The sequence below is a fragment of the Chanodichthys erythropterus genome, chromosome 8, assembly GCF_024489055.1.
Source record: "Chanodichthys erythropterus isolate Z2021 chromosome 8, ASM2448905v1, whole genome shotgun sequence".
NCBI lineage: Eukaryota > Metazoa > Chordata > Actinopteri > Cypriniformes > Xenocyprididae > Chanodichthys > Chanodichthys erythropterus.
The window spans coordinates 22020638-22043978 of NC_090228.1; the positions used below are offsets into that span (position 1 = coordinate 22020638).

Here is a 23341-nt window from a genome sequence, read left to right on the forward strand (position 1 = left end):
GCATGTGATTATGCATATTTTATAGTTATTTCTACAGTAACTACATGTAACACGTGTAACAAGGACACTGTAAAATGAAGTGTTACTGGACTGTAGATAGATTGGCTCATTTAAAAATAGTCTCAGATTTATAGAAGCTTAAGTAGGAGAGTTATTACAAGTATTAATGCTATAAATAAACTGCTAATCACTACTGAACACTACATAGATTTAATCAGGTGGTAAGTGAATATACTGTTTTCATGAGCTTAAACATATCTCAATATAGGATTACTTGAATTGTGCCATATGCTCAGGTTTTTACAAGACTGTAGAATTAGTATTAGCTGCACTTGAAATTGAGAAATAGATACCTATGCCTTAAAGGTAAAGACTCAAATTATGCTCTTTCTTGAATCACTTATTTACTAATTTCAATGACTGTGAGCACAATGGATTTTAATGAATATTGACCTCATATATTGCTGTACTTCGTATAAGTGTCTACTTCTGATTTTTAAAGGGATTTGTATTGAATAATATAGCATAATAGGTTTGGCTGTGTATAAGGTATAAGTATTCAAAAAGACAAAGGGAAGATTTAATTACATAAGTTATTTTAACTTCTAAAATGATGCAAGAATGCACTGGATTAACTGTGGTGTTGCATATCAATGCTATTTATTAAGTAATTGAACAGAAAGTTAAATAAATTGCATTACTGGTACTTTGAACTAATTAGGTTGACTAATTTTTGTAATTGTATTAGGTTTTTTTAGATGCACTTTAATTTTATGATTTTAAAATCTCATTAAAATGTCTACAAAAACTCACATTCTGACTCTTTTTTTTGTGTGTGTTTATAAGAATTTTGTTATTTTTTTTAAGTAGCAGACTTATGATAATTATAAACAATCGTAACATGCTTTGAACATTTCGAAAGAAGTGCCCATACTTTGTGATTCAACTAGTTTCAACAATATTGGTCTACTAGGTATGGTGAACACATTGACAATTTACAATTTTAACAATGGGTTAAAAGTGAGTCGACGTGAATACTATTTTGAAAAAAAGGACTTTTATCATAGATGTTTTTTCTAGCTGGAGCGTTGAGTGTTTCCTCCGGCTTCACATCGCGGAATCTCTCAGGTGTTTTGATGAAGTGTCATGGAGGCTGTTAGCCGCCACCACTGCTGACGGTTTTGTTACTGTCTAAATCCTGATTTTAATCACTCAATCTCACTGTCAGCTCCTCTAAGGTAAAGGTAAGACTGAAGTTTTCGTGTTTATGAGCTGGATTCTGATCCTGATACCATATTCGGCGGTTATCGATCAGTTCTGTGCAGTGACGCTTCACTCCATTAGCATTAGCGTGTTAGCTCAACTGCTGTCGGGTTTTATTGTATGTTTACATTGTGACGACAATAATATATTTGGTTTCTCACATATAATTGATACCCAAGTAAATGCTTTGAGGTTTTGCTTTCTTAAGAAACACAAATATTCACGTTGATAGTTAAACGTCTCTTTCTGTGTCTTTAAACCTGAGCTGCCTACTTTGGCAGCATTTTTGGTATGTATAATACAAGTTACATTTATGTACGTTCTTTTGGTGTTAGAAGTTAGCTGAATTTTGATGGTAAACGTTAGTTGATTCCGTCACTAATGAATGGACTCTTGTTAACTTATTTCATTGAGTCTCAACCTGTCAGGTTCTCATTCATTAAACATGTTGAATACGCCACACCTTTCCTGTGTAACTTCTGTTTAACAAACACAGAAATTAATAATGGCACTTAATCTGGACTGAAAGGCTGTTGGACTAGCGTATTGTGTTATTGTTATGATATGACAATGATAATTGTTGTTACTGATGTTTAGTAGTAGTAGTCTTTATTTCGAACTCGAGTTATTAAAAGTAAAATACAAAAATAACACAAAATATATATTGAGAAAAAAAAATCAATAACATAAGACAAAATTTCAACATAATACTAAACCCGTTCGAAAAGGGATATGTAGAAGCCCTAGGCTTATTAAATCCTACCCCAGTACTTAACAAATCCAAATCACAATTAAACCAGTTATATCATACATACCATTTTGACTAATATCTAGCTGTTAATATAAGAAAGAACAAATCGAAACAACATTCAAGCAGCATTAACAGCAGCTAAATTCTCTCTCTCCCTCCCCACTTCTGTACTTATCAAAAATAAACCTCATACCTTTTTTTAAAATTGCAAGATATTTAGACTTTCTTTGATCGAATTATTCAAACTATTCCACAAAATCACCCCACAAATTGAAATACACATACTTTTGAGCTTTGTTCGAGCTTTCTGCTGTCTCAAATTATAACCCCCCTCTCTATCTGCAAACAGTTGTTGTAAGTTTTCAGGCAGCTGTTTATTTTTTGCATTATAAATTATTTGTGCAGTCTTAAGTTCTACCATATCTTTAAACTTTAAAGTATGCATGTAATTTTAAATACAGTAAATTGGTATGCTCATAATATCCTACTTTATTTAATATCCTAATTGCTCTTTTTCAAGCATTTAATAATAATAAAAAGACACAGAAATCAATAATGATGATATTCTGAAAATAAAACAATTTATTCTCTTACGACGTTTTGATGTTTACTTGATTTTTACTCACTCTAACTAATTTATGATTAAATATACTTTAATAGTTTTTGTTAATATTTAGAATTTTATTTTTCTATTTTCATTTTAGTTAAGCAGTTTTGTTTTATATTTTTGTCTTTTAATATTATTTTTTTCAAATATATAAATGTTATTACATTTAAGTTAATTTAGTACTTCAACTTAAAAATGAGAACTGTTGCCATGACATTTATATTTATTTATATTATTTCAAGAAATGAACATTTTACATATTTTGTAGTTTTGGTTTAGCATCATGGCAAATGGTTTTTAATGTAGGGTTGTATAAGTAACAAACTTATAACTAATAATAGTAGATGCCAGTAGGGCTGCACGATTATGGCGAAAATCATAATTGTCGATTATTCCCTTGAAATTGCAATTATGATCATTATTTACGATTATCACATTGAATGATGTTTTGAATAGCTTTATGCCATTGTTTGAAGCTACGACTGCATGCCATATTGTTATATCAAACCAGCTGAAAACACTCTTCCTGAAAAACTTTTATTGCTTTTCTATAGCATTAAACCACAAATGTCAAATAGACATTGGTTTGGTTTCTTCTTTAAATAAAAAAAAGTAAAGATATGCATGGTATTATAATGTTATACTAAAATTAAAATTAAAATAATGGGAAAAAAACTCTTAAGATAACCTGTAGAAAGTAAAAGTCTTAAGCACAGAATAATGTGAGTAGACTTTTTTTTTTTTTTTTTTTTTTTTTTAATTGTGCCATTGAACGATTATATAATTGTGGCATCTGTAATTGTAATCACGATTACAAATTCGATTAATTGTACAGCCCCAGATGCCAGTTTGTTTTTCTTATTATGGTCAGAAACTTTGACTGAATTTTTGTTTTACTCTTCTGTTTGTTTTGTGATATCTGCTCAAAACCCAGCCAGCTACATCACACTGTGGAAGCAGCCATTACAAGACACTATGTAATGTCTGCAGCTGACAGAACAGTGCATTTCTTATATCTATTCTCCTGCAAACTCTTTGAGATGCTGTCAGCATGAATACATCATTTATTTTGAGCCCGCAACATTCAGACCCTGCTGAAAATTAGCTTTGACAGATTTTCAGATGTATTTACGTCCATTTTTGTCATTTTATTGCTTTCCACACAGCAGCCTATTAGTCTGTGTTATTAAATTTACCCGGCTGTTCCTTTGAGTCATTCTCAGATTGAACATTTACCCCCGGTTTCAAAGACAAGGCTTAAGCTAATCCTAGACTAAAATGCATGTTTGAGCTGTTTTAACTGAAAGTAACTTGCACGTACATATCTTAAAACGAGCCATTGTTTTGTCTCAAGATGCACACCAGTAATGTTTTTTTTTATAGGGTATGTTTATAAAAGCTACTTAAATACCTTAATTGAAATAAAGCGTAATCCTGGTTTAGCTCAAACCCTGTCTGTGAAATCTGGCCTTTTGTGTTATTTTTTTTCCAGAATAAAGCCTGTTAAGACTTCTGCTCGGCTGTAAATCAAAGATGATCTCTGGACAGTTCATCAGTTTGTAAACAAGTCAAACACAGTTTGAGACACAGATTGAGATTTGATTTTAAAAGGGTTATTTGACCCAAAAATTATAATTCTTTTATTTACTCGCTTGTTCCAAATCTGTTTGAATTTCTTTATTATGCAGAAAGAAAAAGAAGATGTTCAGAAAAAGGTTATTTTTGCATATGATAAAATTTAGTGGGGTCCAAAATGTTCAGCTTTGTACAAAATATTTTAGTCATTTGAACAAACCCTGGCCTGAACACTGACTGTTAAGCTAAATAACTCATCCAGTGTTATTTACCCTGAACTCTGAACTCATCACATTCGCTGTGTAAACTATTTGACCAACAGGAAGCATGAAAACGATGATGAAAAAACTCATAAGATTGCTTCCTGTTGCAGGTGGACCGCCAGTAAAATCATGGAGTCCATGCTCAATAAACTAAAGAGCACCGTCACTAAGGTGACGGCCGACATGACCAGCGCCATCATGGGCAACCCTGTCACGCGGGAGTTTGAGGTAGGCCGACATATCGCCAGCGGGGGTCCAGGAATGAGCTGGAGGATCTACAATGGCACCAAAAAATCCACCAAACAGGTGCGCCAGTTTTTTTTTAGTCTTGTCATGTATATCACTCATAATATGACATGATCATGCTAGCTGTTGGAAAGTTGTTTACAGTGAAAGAGGAAGTCTTTAATAAAGTGTTTTAGTTTCAGTACCCAGTTTAATGATGCAACTGTCGTGACTTTACACACTTGTTGCTTGCTTCCTCACATTGCCACAATCGTATGTTTGTAGATAACATACATGTTTTTTTGCTTTTAAAACTTTTTTTAAACAATGTTTTAACATTGTTGTAGGGAATTCTGTTTGTCACTGTGATAAAATAATTTAGATGGATAATATAAAATTGATTTTTGTTTGAAATTGTGAATGATTTGCAATAGTCTTGGAAGCTTCATTTGGAATAGGTTGATATATTCATAAATAAATGGGTAACACTTTACAATAAGGTTCATTAGTTAGCATGAGCTAATAATGAACTGCACTTCTACAGCATTTATTAATCTTTGTTAATGTTAATTTCAACACTAACACATTATTAAAATCTAGTTAACATTACTGTGAACTAACATGAACAATGAACTGTATTTTCATTAACTAACGATAATGAAGATTAGTAAATACAGTAACAAATGTATTGCCCATGGTTTGTTCATGTTAGTTAATCCATTAACTAATTAACTGATGAACCTTATTATAAAGGGTTACCAATAAATGTAATTATTGCTAGTTAAATATTAATTTTATTATTTGTTGAATGTTCAGATATTTTTGCAAAATAAATATACATTTAAATATTTTAATAATCTTTTGAGTGTAGACATTTTTAATAAATAATTTGTTGAATATATAAATAATATTGTAAATAAAATATACATTTAAAAATTAATCTGGACCAAATTTGCTTTCTGTTTCCCACAGGAAGTGGCAGTTTTTGTGTTTGATAAGAAGATCATTGATCGCTATCAGAAGTTTGAGAAGGATCAGATTATTGACTCACTGAAGAAAGGAGTTCAACAGCTGACCCGGTTACGACATCCGCGCCTCCTCACGGTTCAGCATCCGCTGGAGGAGTCCAGGTGACCACAATGTGAACGCGCATTAGCCGCAGCATAGGCTGCGTCTCAAAATCTGCCTATATAGACAACATTCTGGGAAACTTAGACAAATATGCTTATGATGCCATTTAGGTCAGCTTATCACTACTTGATGGACTTCATTTTTTTATTATTTTTTCTTTGATTTATGAAATAAAACTGACCTGAAGCTATAGCAGCAAAAAACCTACTCTTGATAAAAGACTTCAGAGCTTTTTCTTTATTTTAAGATTTGTCTCTTCTGCTTCTAAAATCAATATGTGTCTGTGTGGATGCTTGAGTTCAAAAGCAGCAGTTCATCTTGTGGAAAATCTCTCCTGAATAATACATGGATCTCTTAGATGTAAGACTCAAGCTGTAGTCCTGCTGTCTACACAAGCGAATAACTTCTAACACCTTATCCTAACTAAACACGATCTGATGAGATTTATTGAAAAGCAGCTTGTCTGTCCACGCTAGATGCGACAAGGCTATTTAGCAATTTAGAAGAGTGTGTGGATGGGCTCTTTCTGCGAGAACACTGCTGTCTCACACTCATGACTAAAAGGATAAGTACACAATCCAATGAATAAAATTAAACCAATTTTAGCATTATTCAAAATAATGTCAGTGACTGATACAATCCCTCTCATGGAAAACACTTGTTACAGGGTTGTGGCTGGGTAGGGACTAAAAACATGTCACGTCAGTGATGGGAATAACGGTGTTATAAATAAACGGCATTACTAACGGCGTTACTTTTTTTCAGTAACGAGTAATCAAACGAATTGCTTTTTCCCCCGTTACAACACCGCTGCCGTTACTGACAAAAAAAAATGCCACGTTACTATAATTGAGCTGTAGCACATTGGTGTGGACCAGTGATGGGAATAACGGTGTTATAAATAAACGGCATTACTAACGGCGTTACTTTTTTTCAGTAACGAGTAATCAAATGAATTGCTTTTTCCACCGTTACAACACCGCTACCGTTACTGACAAAAAAAAAATGAAGTGCGGTTAAGTGAAGCATGCAATTGAATCAGAATACCCTTTGTGCTTGAAAATATGTGAAAAGTTTTTTCTAGTCGACTATTAGTTGTTCATTAAGCCATTAGTTGACTAATTACATTTAGCCTATATTAATTTGATTTCTTAAATACTGGAGAGAATAAACCAAAATAATGAGCGTTTACGTAATAAAGGCCATGTCATGATTATATTTTCTGCTATATTTGCCTCTTATTTATTAAATCCAGGCAATTGGATGATGAAATATTGATAAAAATTTAGTTAAAATTAAAAAACGAAATTCAAAACAAACAAAACAAAATGAAGTGGTCAAAATCATGCCTGACTTACTCAATGTCTCCCGATATATTGCGCATCTTATGATGTATTCTTACTCATGCTGTTCACTTTTTATAATCAAATAGATGAATTTAAAACATAACATAGGCCTACTTAAATAAAAATGTATTTATTTTTAATCGGGGGCATCCAAGTTAATTGACATTTGATTTTTTTTTTTAATATAGTAACACAATAGTTACTTTTCCTGGTAATTAGTTACTTTTATAATGATGTAACTCCGTTACTAACTCAGTTACTATTTGTGAGAAGTAACTAGTAACTATAACTAATTACTTTTTAAAGTAACGTGCCCAACACTGGTGTGGACACTAATATAGTTGTCATTCTTAATTCAATGAGAATAGCAAAGTCTACAGCTATAACAATAGTGACACAGAGAAACGATATCAACGGAATAGTTTTCGTACGTTTTTTTCTGGCTGATGAGCAATAAAAATATTGACAACCAATCCAAATCAACTCCACTTCAAAGAGATCATAGACAACATAACTACAGCACGTTATCGTTCGTTGGTACGATTGCTATCATTGGTATAGTTATTGTTCTTGATGTTAACAGGATTAACTGTCATGGAACCTCAAAAGCGACTGATTTGAAATGCTTTAATTGGTCACGCATCCACATCTCATGCATCAAGCACACAGGACTTTTGCGTAGTTCCTTTAGTGAATTTGGTGATATAGCAAGAAAGAGTGTGCAAATAAAGTGTTGGTAACACTTTATTCTGTCTTAATTCCCACTTTGCAGTTCATTCCAGTAGTCTGACATTAGTATGTTGCTATACTAACAGCTTGATACTCTGAATTTATTTTAAATTTACAGTTTTTGTATTGCATAAAGTATTTTTAAAATCAAAATATCCTTCACCTCTATGCATGTGATGCTACTTTAGATTTCGGTCTAGTGGCATGAGGTATCTCATTCCTACTTTGCTTTTATCTGTCTGTCATTGCTGTTCTCACTGGATGTCTTTGTCTCTTTCTTTATTTCTAGAGACTGTCTGGCGTTCTGCACAGAGCCCGTGTTCGCCAGTCTAGCGAACGTGCTCGGCCAGTGGGACAACCTCCCTAGTCCTGTTCCCACAGACATCAAAGAATATAAACTCTATGATGTAGAGACAAAATACGGCTTACTGCAGGTGAGATGTTTTCTTATACACAAAAAAAGGTAGATACAATTGCAAAAATCGTAATCGTGTACTCCCAGCTTTAATTATATTTCAATTTATCTATATTTCAGCCCAAAATGAAAAAGAAAAAATTAGAAACTACAGATTATATATTTTTGCTAAATAATTCAGAAATTCAAAATTATAAGGTTTACCCTTTTGATTAGCTGTTTACTTTTATTGTTGCAACTGCTATTTTTGCTTCTCAAGAGACAAGGTTTATGATTTATTTACAAATATTTTGTTGTAATCAACAATATGTCATTAGAGAAAAACTCATATTGAACCAGATTTATTCAAATGTAAGAAATTTTATTGTAATAAAGAAAATAATCATTAATTTTATTTTAAATAATAAAATAAGTCTCTTTTTTTAAAATATTAAATATACAAATTAATTTGGTTCCAAAACGCTATAAATCCATTTTAAATTCAAGCGGCAAGATGAAAACCACTATTTTCTGTTTCAAAATTTCACATAGCATTGTTTTGTTATAAAAACTTTAAAAATTCAAATCTAGATGGTTTATTATAAAAACGGATATTTTTTTCCCCAAAATGCTATAAATCCATGATGTTTTTTTTTTTTTTTCAAAATGCGATTAATCCATCAATATAAGCGTTATTTTTCATATTGAAAATACACAACAAATTAAGCTGATCCACATATATGACAGCCTCTGAACTTTGCCAATAGTAATCTTATATACAGGCATTTGACTAAAAATACATTCAATTGTCGCTCCCAAAATGAATTTAACGAGTCATCTTGTTAATGTTATAAATTAATTATGACTCTTTAATTGGTAATGACAGAGAATCTGGCACCACTGCACGGTTAAAATAAACACATTTGCTGAGTACATTAGTATTAAAAACAGCTTTTAAAAACTGTTCATGATTCAGTTTTGGGGACCGTTACAGAAGTTTGATGCTGTCGTGGAACAAGGAACAGCCGGCATTTTTCCTCCTTCCGACTCGAGTGCTTCATCTTCTTAATCTCCTCACGTAAATGAATACATTTCAACGACTTACGTTTCTTCCCTACTGCAGAAACCACCACAGGTTCATCAATGCCGTCAAAATTTTTCTGTTTTTGTTGATCACAAAGTACAAAGTAGATAAGGAAATCTAGGATGCCGGGTGTATTTAGAACGCCGCCATTACTGTTTACAGTGCTTAGAATGGTGTGTTGTGATTGGTTGAGTGGATATATCGCATTCTGCAGAGAAGGGAGACTGGCTTTTGTCGCAGTTTGGAAAGAAAGGGAGAAAACATGACAGAATAACACGACAGATATCGCATTTTGCGCAGAATTAATAAATGACTTTTCATTACCGACCAGATACAATATTGATTTTTGGCGGAAACTCAAATAAAAAAAAAAAAAAGACGTTTATCACGTTTTGGAACCAAACTCTTCAAATTATAATAAATATCAAAAATATATCATATAAAATTAAACATTGTTTAAATAATAATAATTTTACAAAATAATAATTTCAAATATTTTGTTTTTAAAGTAATAATACTGTTTAAAATAAAAATCAGCAAGAATTAAATGCAGTGCAAAAAAGTACTACCATGCTTTTTGTGTTAGATTTGTAGCTAATGAGATATCGCTTTCTTTGTCTCTCTCTGTTTTCTCTCTCAGGTCTCAGAGGGTTTGTCGTTCCTCCACAGTGGGGTTAAGATGGTTCATGGTAACTTGTGTACCGAGAACATCATCTTGAATAAGAGCGGAGCCTGGAAGATCATGGGCTTTGACTTCAGTATCTCTTCTAGTAACTCGTCTGATGCTGAGGTTAGGAACTGGAATTACTGTCTGTAAAGTCCCAGAGGTCATTGTCTGCTATCTCTTGTTGTTGATGCCCTGTTGTCCTGACTTTTATCCTAGTTGAAACTTTGTAAGTTACTGTGTGTTTCTGCCTTTTAGCCCAAGTATGTGTGTAAAGAGTGGGACCCCAATCTACCGCCTCTCTGCCTCCCGAACCCAGAATATGTCGCTCCTGAGTACATCCTATCCGTCAGCTGTGACGTGTCCTCTGACATGTACTCACTGGGCGTGTTGATCCATGCCGTGTTTAATGAAGGCAAGCCCGTCTTTCAGGTCAACAAGCAGGACATATTTAAGAGCTTCAGCCGACAACTGGACCAGGTGAGGAGCCGATACCTTCTGCACACCTTTGGAATTAACTTCATGTTTTAAAGCATGTTACCTTCCCATTTTGTCCTAAAACATCATAGAAGTATCTGATGAGCGCGTGAACAGAAAGGCCAATCAGAGGTGTTTACGAATCTGCTCAACAGTGCTCAAAGCATCATATTTCAGTACTGGCTTGGTATCGTGGTCGGTACTTTTGACAACACTAGTGTATTATAGTATTATTAATAATGTTTAAAAATTGAACATATAAGAATTAATTATCAACATTTAATTAATAATTACTAATGAAATCAGTAAACAAAAACAACAATAATATATATATATATATTTAAACTTTAAATGGTTAAAGGGGTCCTAGTATGTTCATTTATATTATGCAATTATATTATGCTCGGTTAAAGGTCCCGTTTTTCGTGTTTTTTTTTTTTTAAAATTTGGTTGTGTTTATAGTGTGCAATATAACATGTGATCATGTTTCGCGTGTAAAAAAACACAGTATTTTTCACATAATTTACTTATCTGTATACCGCTGTTTCCACTGTCATAAAAACGGGCTGATGACTTCCTTGTTCTATGAAGTCCCTCCTTCAGAAATACGTAACGAGTTCTGATTGTGCCAGCGGTTCCTGTGTTGTGATTCGACAGCAGCTTAGCGCTCCTTGCCCGGAAAGGTCACGCCTCTTACCATAACGTGTGCTGCACATAGTTTTACATGTGGATTATTGTGGTGTTGTGCCGAATGAACACAAAAGACAATAATTCCCGAGAGACTGAGCTCTTTAATCTCCACAAGCAGCGACAGAAAATGTACAGCCAGAGCCATATTTAACGGCTCTATGTACAACGTTAGCAGTAGCACTCACTCAGAAGAGTACCTCGTACAGAAAACAGCCGTATACATAAACATAGTCCCCTCTTGTGGCCATTATGTGCACTGCAGTCCAACATTAACTATTGCAGTAAGGATACCACAATTATTATTTTCGGGAACAGAGTTAAACATAAATTGTAACCATTGATCTCTAAGTACAGCGTCCCTGGGAAGGCCAAACAAAGGTGATTGGACTGCGGGATGAAAATAACAGCGTTTCGACGACATGGCGACAAACACACTCTACAAACGCAACTCTTGCTCTTCTCCGTGGGAGCGCAACAAGACCACGCCCCCTTTTTTGTGTATTCCTGTGGGCGGAGGTTAGTCAAAACTGTTTGAGTGATGTCATTAAAGAAGGAAGTAGAGGGATGTAGTCCAAACTGGCTGTTCGATGTAGGCGACTTCTGTTAAATAAAATATCTCGCTTGGCATTGAACTTTGAGTTTTAAAATTTTACAGATTTTATTTATACTCTAACAACAACATTACACACTAACTAAAGTTTGAAACATGGGATCACGAAGAACGGGACCTTTTAATGTTTTTTTTTGTTTGTTTGTTTTTTTTTTATTTTTTTATTTTTTTATCGGATCTACTAGAATACATTTGCATCATTTAATGTTAAAAAACAAACAAAAAATCAGTAGTTTACGTTGTTGCAGCAACTGTTTTCTCCCTGAGTGTTCTGTTTTAGTTTAGGTTCCTTTTAAAATCCGCCTTCCAAAAAGAGCAGTCTGCTCTGATTGGTCAGACTCAGCCGGCCATAGTCTTTTGTTATTGGTCTATCGCTCAGAGTGTGCTTTGGAAATGTAATGCCCCTTATCATAACCGGAGGGATCCTTTGCCACTCTAAACACTATAACTTTGCTAACTCCGGAGAGGCTCTGTAAACACTAACTACACTAACTACGGCATCAGTTTTGCTGTATCAGAGTCCAATAATGACAGAAAGAAGATCAAGCTGATCAACCCTAATCGCCTTTGCAAGCACGACTTGTGCAGGATGTTTCACAGTGGTAATACTTTATTTATACCTCTCATACATTTTAAATTTAATGTTATAACTTTGTCATTCATAACATCTGACCTGCTTCAAACTACATCGAAATGGTGAGCACACAACAAAAGGATGTGGTTGTATACTGCTGAGGAATAATGATAAAAATATATTTTTTGACCACTGTTCCCTAAGTCCACCCGCCTTAGGAAGGACGAAAAATGGGTTTTAGATTCGGGTGGGAAAAACAGCGTCTCTTGGACATGGCAACAACACATTACTAACGCAACTCAACCAGGTCTTGCCCCCTTTTAATATGTGAGTATGCCTTGGGTGGGAATTATTTAAATGAGTGATATTGTGACTTGGAAGCAAACTCAAGAGTACAAACGATGCGTTTCAGGGAGTTCAGAAACAGTGCTAACTGATATAAAGAGTAGCTTCCTTTGGAGTGGGCTTTGTAACTTTGCAGACATTTTCATGCTCAAACAGCACCATTACACACTAAAGAAAGTTGAAAATGTAACAAAAATTATAGGACCCCTTTAAAACCACAACAGAATAGTTACAACATTTGGCTCTTGCTTTGAGAAACAAGGCATGTGAACAGAAGTGTTTTTGTGATACTTCGGTTTTTATTGTACCCTAATTATATAATTGTGTCAATCCTAAAACATGTGAATCTCATTATGTTCCTCTTTCTCATGTGTAGCTGAGCCATCTGAGTCCAGGAGTGTTGAGTCAGATCCCAGAGGAGGTACGGGAACATGTGAAGATGTTGCTCAGCGTCACCTCCAACGTGCGTCCGGATGCAGATCAGATGACAAAGGTCAGAGTTTTCCCTCCTTGATGGTTTTCTTCAACTTTCTGATTGAATAAGAATTACCATACATGATGTTGAATGACCATGACTGAGAGTGACGTTTCAGTGTATGTGTGTGTTCAGATTCCCTTTTTCGATGATGTCGGAGCGATGACTCTTCAGTACTTTGACTCGCTTTTCCAGCGGGACAACTTGCAGAAGTCTCAGTTTTACAAAGGCCTCCCGAAAGTTCTGCCCAAGTTGCCCAAGGTAAGAACAAGCATTTGCTCAAAGACTTTCAGCTAGAAAATAGCCACATAAAATGCAGGGTCCTATGAAATCTATTTTATTTTTTCCCAAATCTCATGTGTTCCATTTGAATCTCTCTGCATTCTGTTGTAATAGTTTAATTAAACTGGAATAAGCAAAAAGTATGTCTGATTAATTGACTTAATTAATTGTGGTTTATATTCACAAATGCTAGTCCATGTCACGATTTGATTAATTGTACAGCCCAGATTTGTTCTTCCAAAATTAGCCAAATTCTGTGACATTCCGCGCTATACAATAAATTCCATTTTTATGAATTTATTCCGCGATTATGTCCGCATTTTCCACATCACGGAAATCTGCAATGGAATTTGCAGTTCATTTAATGGTGCAATAATGGATTTGATTAGACTGTGAAAAGTGGGCCTATGTTTTGATTTATTTTATACATGTAATATTGATAGATAGACAGACAGACAGACATTTCTTCCCCACTCATATGGTTGAAAGCAAAAATAAGACTAAGTAAGCTCAATTTTGATTCATGGTCATTTAAAAAAGATGTTAAAATTAATACTGAATATTTGTGGTGTACATTTAGAAATATTGACATGTTGCAGGAGTGCAGTCTTCAGTGTTTTTATGTGTTCAAGTTTTTTATGTGTACCTAACTGGCTTCTGTTTTTCTGTCTTCAGAGAGTGGTGATATACAGAATCCTCCCGGCGCTCGCGTCTGAGTTTGTGAATCCTGACATGGTTCCATTCGTCCTTCCGAATGTGCTGCTCATCGCTGAGGAATGCACTAAGGAGGAATACGTCCGCCTTGTTCTCCCAGACCTCACCCCAGTTTTTAAACAGCAGGAACCCGTACAGGTACACACACATACATTACTGATGCAAATCTGATTACAATTTTTCCCCACAGACTCGGTTAACCTCTCTAACCTCTCTGGCCCTGTCCTAAATGGCACACTTGGTGTGTGCTCTTGCAGTCCTGTGGACTTGCAATAGCTGCTACGTGTCTGTGTAAACCATTAGGTTCAAGTTTGTAATTACTTTCTCTTTTTCATGCTATCAGGCCAGCAACATGGTGAGTGAGGTTTGAACATTTGTCTTTGTGGTAGTTTATTTCATCATAATACTTGTATTATGACAAGTTCATATTTTTTTATTTATGGTACTTTGTCTGCACTTGTTTGTTTCCACAGTTTCCACTGATCTTTTAGTGTGGTTTTCATATGTTTGTTTTGTTTTGTTTTTGTTTTGTTTTGCATTCAATTGATATTTATTTGTATAGTGCTCTTCACAATACATAGTTTCAAAGCAGCTTTACAGAAAATGAGTGGTTCTACATTACTATTTAGATTAATTTGAAATCAGTATGTGATGTGATATACTGATAATTAATAATTATCTAATTTGATATAATATGTGTCTAAATAATGTCCATACATTACTTAGCATCTTTTTTTTTCGTTTAGCTTTTTGTTTTGTTTAACTTTTTTGTTTTGTTTGCTTTGCAGGCTATTTGTTTTATTTTGTTTAGCTTTGTTTTTTCTCCAGTGTTACAATTGCATGGGATGGCTTTTAGGAATCATATCATTTCTTTCATATATCCAGATTCTGCTGATATTTCTACAAAAGATGGACTTGCTTTTGACCAAAACTCCTCCTGAAGACATCAAGAACAGTGTTCTGCCTATGGTGTACAGAGCGGTGGAGGCCCCCTCTATTCAAATACAGGTGACCACACCATAAACTTGTTTGGATATATATATTTAATATATAATTGATAAATATTAGTACCAGTCTATTGAAGTTTTGTTGTCCGGACAATGCATTGTGATGCATCAGTGTAGGTTTTGAATTTAGGTATTTGAAAATATAACATGTGTTTTTGTTTTTTTTCTAAACAGGAACTTTGTCTGAATATCATTCCCACGTTTGCCAATCTGATTGAGTACCCATCTATGAAAAACGCACTTATCCCTCGTATCAAGTCTGCCTGTTTACAGACATCCTCGCTAGCGGTTTGTGTTCTTATGACTCTAGTAACAAGTGAATTTACTATGTCACCGAAAGATTTCGGAGAGTAGCTATGAGGTTTGTTTTTCTAAAAGGAGTTTAGTTTCCTCTGGTTGTCCTCTTTCAGGTGAGGGTGAACTCTTTGGTGTGCCTAGGCAAGATTCTGGAATACCTGGATAAATGGTTCGTCATTGATGAAATTTTACCATTCCTGCAACAAATTCCATCCAGGGAACCAGCAGTGCTCATGGGCATTCTGGGTAATTCAGTTTTCTTTTTTCTTTTTTTTTTTCTTCACTTTTTTGTGCCTGACTGAGGCTTTCAAGCTTCAAAAGAACATTAAAAGCATCATTATATAGTAGTCGTTACAGCTCCTTTATATTTTATTCCTTATTTGAAATTGAATTTGTAACATATAAAAACTTATGTGCTATTTTTTTCTTCAGGCATCTACAAGTGCACTTTCACCCATAAGAAACTGGGTATCCCAAAAGAGCACCTGGCTGGAAAGAGTTTACCTCATCTGGTGTCACTTAGTATTGATAACAACCTGAACCTTAACCAGGTTGACAACACACACTCACTCTTACACAGAACCTTAGAGGTTTTCTTGTTCAGCCACTGAATATAAACTCAATTCAGTGTCACTTCAGATCATTTGCACAGATTGTGTGTACACACACACAAATATACTTTTGCAAACTGTTTTTTGTCTCTGGTGTTTCAGTTTAACTCTTTCATGGCTGTGATCAAGGACATGTTGAGTCGCATGGAGGCGGAGCATAAGACCAAATTAGAGCAGCTGCACATCATGCAGGAGCAGCAGAGGTGTCATTTCAATTAAATCTCGATTCACTCTGTTCATTCCTTCTTAAAAGGCTGTTTGATTAATAAAAGAATTCTGATTTTGATGTTGCAAGAAGGTTATTCTGCAGCTTTTTCTGGCCAGGAACCATGTGATGGATGTATAAAATAAATATAGTAATTTGAATTTGACATAAGTGCAACATTATCCAAACAAACAGTTGACTTATGAGTAATGAGTATTGTGTCTTTTCTAGGAGTTTAAACATTACAAATCAGATGAACCAATCAGAGGAGACTAAAAACACACCCAGCCCAGCCACAAAAGTCAGAGATGTAAGTAAATACATCAATGCACATCCAGCAACCAACTCACAGCTTTTAATTGTGGCCACACTGTGAAATTAACTGCAATTGGGTGTTTCTCTTTGCTTTCTGATAGATTGATGAGATCTTTGGTGGCAGTTCAGGAAGTGCAGGTGTGAATGGTAACCAGAATGGTTCCTCATTAACTGTTTCACAACCTTCAAGAGTGAGTTACCATTCATAATATTTTGGGAATGCATTGGATTTGCTTAACTGTATGTTTTTCTTAGGGGGTTTAAATGGTTATAACTGTACTAACGGCTGTTTTTCGTATGTTCAGGTATCTCTCACCCTGGAAGAAAAGCAGCGTTTGGCTAAAGAACAGGAACAGGCTGCTAAACTAAGAAGCCAGCAGCCATTGGCTCCACAGAGCGTCAAACCAGCCACAACAACAACTCAGGTAACATATACACTGAAGAGAGACACTATGGGAAACCTGTTGTCACTTTCACATAATGGAATCCGTTTTTGCAGTAAAATTGCCAGATTAACTTCCACAGTAAAAGGTACCATATCTGATATTCACAATAGCTGCCATTTATCATAGCTGTCATTGTCAAGTCTAGTCAAGTCAGCTTTATTTATATAGCGCTCTATACAATACAGTTCGGTTCAAAGCAGCTTTGCATTGATGAACAGGAAAACAATAGCACAAATAAATACAATAGAACAAACACAAATGAAATAAACAGTGCTTTTCAGGTTATACAGGTAGGTCTAAGAGTAGTTTTCAGGTTTAGAAATTTAGTCAAATGTAAAATAACACTGCATATTCTTCACTGTATAAATTAAATATGGATTAATCCTTAACAAAGATACAAAAATGATTCAGACAAGAACAGTAAATGATTTTTTTTCTTTGCCCTTTGTCGTTTGATTAACATTAAAAACTGATGACAGCTGGTATATTAGGCCTCTGTTCCTTTAAGACACAGCTTTCTGGGATGTGTGTTGCACACACAAAACTTCTCACACAGCTAGGGGTGTAACGGTACACAAAACTCATGGTTCGGTACGTACCTCGGTTTTGAAGTCACGGTTCGGTACAGTTTTCGGTACAGCAGGTGGAGAGAAAACTAAACATACAATTGCTTTTTTATATTATTAAACAGAGGTTTACTGAACAAATTGTGTTTTTGTCTTTAAATATATTAAATTAAATTAAAACTAAAAGCAAACTAACAAGCTGTGAACACTGAATGGCTTTTCTGAGGTAAATGCATCATGACATATTGTTGAATACGGACGCTTTCATTGATGTCTTTCCACCGTTGAAACACTGAATGAGCGCTTACATGAGATATGACCGTTTCAGTAAGTTATACTGAATCTTGCAACATACCTTCAGATGTTCTTTCATGTTTATTCTGTAACTAGTATTAAGGAGGAAGAGATGAACACATTCACTTGCGCTCCGCGCTCGCGCTGCCGGTTGAACTGAGGCGCCTGTACAGTGATCTGTCACCCCACATCAAAGCACGTCAAAATGGCATTTTATGTTTAAACTTGATGATTTCGTGGACAGAATTTGAAGGATGACACTTTGTTTCTTATCGAAAGTAACAAAACGCAGAGCTTATTGCGGTTATTGGTGGTGAACATTGGTTGCAATGTAATGCTTCGGTACACACGTGCACTGTACCGAAAGCCCTGTACCGAAACTGTTCGGTACAAATACGTGTACCATTACACCCCTACACACAGCGCTCAAGTACCGAAATGAATTCTCTTTCAAGTCGTGTGCTTGAATGGGCAAGGCTTAAAAACACGTGCACATGATAAAAATTCATGACGATGCAGCACTGGCCTGACATATCCATCAACTCTCTTGTTGCATGCCTACCCCAGCCCTTTGGGCAGTCCTTATTGTCTAGCCCTGGCCAGTCTCTGTACACTGAAACTACTTTTATATTTAAAATATAAAATATATTTGATTGTTTAACAATAAACTTTAACCCCTGGTTTCACAGACAATTCTTAAGCTAGTCGCAGACTAAAATGCATGTTTGAACTGTTTTATTTGAAAGCAACTCATACAGACATATCTTAAAATATGTCAGTGCCATTTGTTTCTCAATATACACAAAAATATTGTATCTAAATATTGTACATTTTTTAAAGGGTTAGTTCACCCAAAAATGAAAATGTTATTTATTACTCACCCTCATGTCGTTCCACACCTGTAAGGCCTTCGGTAATCTTCAGTATGCAAATTGATATATTTTTGTTGAAATCCGATGGCTCCGTGAGGCCTGCATAGCCAGCAATGACATTTCCTCTGTCAAGATCCATTAATGTACTAAAAACATATTTAAATCAATTCATGTGAGTTCAGTGGTTCAATATTATTATTATAAAGTGACGAGAATGTTTTTGGTGCGCCAAAAAAACTAAACAACGACTTATATAGTGATGGCCGATTTCAAAACACTGCTTCAGGAAGCTTCGGAGCATAATGAATTATTTGTGTCGAATCATGATTCGGATCGCGTGTCAAACCGACAAACTGCTGAAATCACATGACTTTGGCGCTCCAAACCACTGATTCGACACAAAACGCTCCGAAGCTTCATAAATCAGTGTTTTGAAATCGGACATTTAGTTTTTTTATTGAAAATATTAAAATTTTAATTTTAATATTGAACCACTGTAACTGATTTAAATATGTAAGGTCTTACGGGTGTGGAACGGCATGAGGGTGGTTAATAAATTACATTATTTTTGGGTGAACTAACCGTTTTAATATTTTATTTGATTTATGTAATTCTCCTTTCTTCTTTGTAAGAATAGTACATTCAAATATTGTTTTGTTCAAATCAAAAGTTCATGATGTGTTTTTACTTAGTGCTAGCTTAGTTGTTGGTTGTTGTTTTTTTTTTTATTGTTAAATCGTAATGAAGAAAATGAAAAGTACTTCAGGAAGCAAGGCCACTGAAACATCAGTCAGAAGAGAGAATTTTTTTTTTCTTCAAATATAGTATAATTTCCTCTGCTGAAACACCATCACAGCATTGTTAACAAGTTCATGTAAAGGCCTAGGTCAGTGGTTCCCAGTCCTGGTCCTGGAGTAAAGATGCATTCACGTAACCTCGTAATTCCTGTAGTTACGAGATTCTAGATTGTAAAAAGTGTTCACATCCTCGTAGAGCTCGTAATTACAGCTTGTAAGCTGGGAGTTTTCTGAAAGCTCCTAGGTGTACCATGTGGCTGCTGTAGATTCATTTAGCTGTTGATAGTGGTGCCATAGAAGCACATAATTCAGCTCCGAATATAACGTCACGTGTTATCTCAAGATTCCAGTATATATGAGGTGGCGGGAACGCAGCAAAACCCCAGCACTGCACAGTTTAGATGTCTCCCTAATAAAACACACCTGATTCAACTCATCAGCTCGTTAGTAAAGACTTCAAAACCTCAGATGGGTGTTTCAGATAAGAGAAACCTCATAAATGTGCAGTGTTGGGTTATTACAGGACCAGGGTTGGGAACCACTTGCCTAGGTAATATAACACAAAGTTTAATGTTATAAATGTAAATTAAAAATGACAACTAGATTTACAATGTTAACTGTTGAAATGTGTCATCACAGTTTGTGAAAAGGGTCCATTTTGTTTTGTGCTGAACGTGCTGTAACCGAAGAATATTTTTATTGTTCAGGCAAAAGATCTGACCAGCAGTCTTCTGAACAACATGACATCCCTGAACAACCTCGCTTTAACCTCTGGAACCAGGACGATGCCCATGCAGGGTGGCACCATTTCCTCTACCTTCCCAGCAGCACCCACCATGGGAGGGATGGGCACCATGGGCGTTAGCAACGGCTTCAATTCACCCATGGGATTCCAAACGGGAAGTATGGGAATGGGCATGAGACCCGCCACTCCTGGCCTCTACGGAGGGATGGCCACCACAACCAGCGCTCCAAATTTCAGTGCCCTCACCCAAAACCAGAACCAAAACCAATCCGGCAAACCCCCAGACATGTCCGCCCTAGACTCCCTCTTCACTTCTAGTAAACCCAAAGTCAGCCTGAACCAAATGGCCCCTAAACCGGCCCAAGGAACCACTGCACCTGCTCCGTGGCTCAGTCAGTTTGGTACAGGCCAACCTTCCCAGACTGCACCCATACAGGCTACTCCGATGGCCATGACCGGAGTTCAAGGTGGTTTTGGAATGCAAGCAAACCCATTCTTCAACCCTCAGAACTTCTCGCAACCTGTGGCCTCTTCCACAATGAACACTGGGATGATGAAGCAAAGTGCGTCAGTCAACAACGATTTTAAGGACCTCTTCGGATAAAACATATGCCTTTCATTCACCTTCCCACTTATGTGGGAATCAAAAGCGAAACAACATCAGCAGCAAAGACGTCGGAGGGTTGGACATGGTATCCTTGAAAGAAGATTTTCTGGTTTTTGGCTCTTTTTTTTTGGCTCTTTTAGCACCTTATGTGGACAGTCAACTTGTCACCTTGTGTGAATCAAAAGTAGACGGCACCAAACAAACTGTCATGTTTCTACTTGAAATCTTGAGAACTTCTACTGAGAACTGCTTCAAGTGGTGTAAGCTTTGCATTTGTTCTATTGTTTGGTTTAAGGCGCGCCACAGAAGAAAGATTCACATACAAAAGAGGTTAACAAATTGGGCGTAACAAACTCAAGCATTTTTGGTTTCATTTCAATTTTGCTTGAGCCTCACATTCACTGCTCGCCTGAATGAGCCGACTTCCGCTACCAGAACAAACATCATCGATGGCCTCAGGAATTGCTGATGTTGTCTCGCAAAAGGAAGTCTCCAAGTTGTGTTCTCCCTTGTCTGAGATACAACGATCATACGAAAAGTAAAGAAATAAGTACAGTGCATAGTTGGTTCCTGAATGAGTCTTTTTATAATGTGTTATTTGTGTATATACTGTATCTGGTGATTTATTGTTTGAGTTTTATATTGATACATGATCCACTGAGGTGAAATTTATTAAAGGAAGTACACTGTCTTCATACTGTAGGTGCACTAAATGTAATAGAGCTAAAAAGAAAAACCTGTAGGGTTTGAGATATTGTTGGGATATTGTCAGTACTTTTAAAGTGAGTTTGTGCTTCACTGTAATGGCTTCTGTAAGACAGAATCCATGAGCCTCATTCATGAAACACTAGTAGAATGAATTTCTGTAAAGTCTGTAAATCTTCTTGGGCAAATCCCATGAAAAGGGTCATATTTCATGCCAAAATCGGAAGACAAAATTACAGGAAAACAATATTACGGTTTAAAAAAAAAAAAAAAAAAAAAAAATGGAAAGGACTTTTTCACCATATTAAACTCAGTACATTACCTACAACTAACATCAATTATTTATATTTAATTATATATATATATATTTTTTTTTTTCACATTGCAGTAATGAAAATAATACTTTTTGCATTATGGTAATGAGATTTTAGGAAATATTGGGAAATGAGATTTTTTTGTTGTTTGTTTTATGGTAATGAGAATGAGTTTTCTTTGCATTGCATTGCTGAGAATTGGTGGAAAATGTGCTTCATTGTCAGAAAATGTCTCAATGTAAAAGATTAGAAATAGGTTTATTTATTCAAAAAGTATTATTCGCACATTTTGGGATACAATATGCATTCCTATAGTTCTTGGGGAAATCACTGATATATTTGGTAAATTATAGCATTAAATTGACTGCAACAACTTGTTTACTACTAAGTTGTGACAGAAATGCGTGTTTCATGAATGAAGCCCGGTGCGTTTGTTTCCCTTTTCAGTTCTCTGCTGTTACTTCCTGCCCTGTGTTAAATCATCTGTGTTATTCTGTAATATTGTGTTTCTTGGGAATGTTACATTTGGCTACAGTTTTGTTTGTCTGTTATCATTATATGGGCAGTTTCCTGTTGAATTCCATATCATGTTATTCCATATCCTGACCAAACCAACCGCTGCAACACAGCAAATCACCAAAATGTGTATTATTTCTGGAAAAAAAAACATGAATGAAGTGTACAGTATATAGAGGTGATTTTTTTTTTTTTTTTTTTAATGCTGTTGAATCACTTTCCTAAGGAGAATCTTTAATATCCAGACATGTTTTATTTAAAGGGAATGCTTTTCCTGGTCCTATGAATGAGAGGCCTTATGTTGAGAGTTGTGCAATAGCAGGTCTGTGATGGAGATTGTGAAAATAACTTTCTGTATGAGTGTTTCACTACATGCAGTTTTCAAATAGTTTAAATTAATGTAGATAAAACATCTGGATTGTTTTAATTTAAAAAATGTGAACTGGATTGTTGGAAAGATGGTAATTTTTGGAATCAAATAAATTGATTATTTAAAGGGTACCTTTTCACTTCCCAAGTAATTAATTTGTATTTTATTTTTTGAGTACTTTTATTGAAGCATAATCGTGTACATTTATTCCCTGAAAAAAATGAAATATAGTAGAAATATCTTTATCTGTAACAAACCAACAGTTGGTCTAGCTAGCTAGTCTTTACTCAGTGGTAAGTGAAATTCGACAACAGACTGACATTGCAAATATTTATTAGTGGATCTCATGAAATCTGTCAAGATCGTTTTAAAAAGTTTTTATTAGCAAATTAAGCAAAATTTGTGGAAAATTTACATTGTTTCCATGACAACTAAGCACATTTCAGTAAATGGAAAGATGTGATAAAAGTTGTAC

General features: G+C 35.2%; 1 protein-coding gene across 2 annotated transcripts; it reads left to right on the forward strand.

Annotated features, from left to right (window-relative positions):
• The first annotated feature begins 1121 nt into the window (after positions 1-1121).
• Positions 1122-21988, forward strand: scyl2 (SCY1 like pseudokinase 2). Of its 2 annotated transcripts, none has more exons than XM_067392339.1 (18): positions 1122-1244; positions 4570-4765; positions 5657-5814; positions 8180-8324; positions 10009-10158; positions 10291-10512; positions 13105-13221; positions 13339-13464; positions 14161-14337; positions 15085-15207; positions 15381-15494; positions 15617-15749; positions 15936-16054; positions 16217-16317; positions 16551-16629; positions 16736-16825; positions 16940-17059; positions 20317-21988. In XM_067392339.1, exons 2-18 carry the CDS (start codon positions 4589-4591, stop codon positions 20956-20958), a joined length of 2793 nt encoding a protein of 930 aa, XP_067248440.1. In that variant the 5' UTR covers positions 1122-1244; positions 4570-4588; the 3' UTR covers positions 20959-21988. The 2 variants fall into 2 exon arrangements, with proteins under 2 accessions (XP_067248440.1, XP_067248441.1); XM_067392340.1 differs by having other exon boundaries at positions 1124-1238.
• The last annotated feature ends 1353 nt before the right edge of the window (positions 21989-23341 follow it).

What these genes read in the sequence shown, in the direction of transcription:
- scyl2 (XM_067392339.1), top strand. Translation starts at nt 4,589, where the DNA reads ATGGAGTCCATGCTCAATAAACTAAAGAGCACCGTCACTAAGGTGACG. An exon ending in AACAGCAGGAACCCGTACAG is followed by an intron (nt 14,338 to 15,084) that starts GTACACACACAT and finishes TCATATATCCAG; the next exon opens with ATTCTGCTGATATTTCTACA. An exon ending in CCCCCTCTATTCAAATACAG is followed by an intron (nt 15,208 to 15,380) that starts GTGACCACACCA and finishes TTTTCTAAACAG; the next exon opens with GAACTTTGTCTGAATATCAT.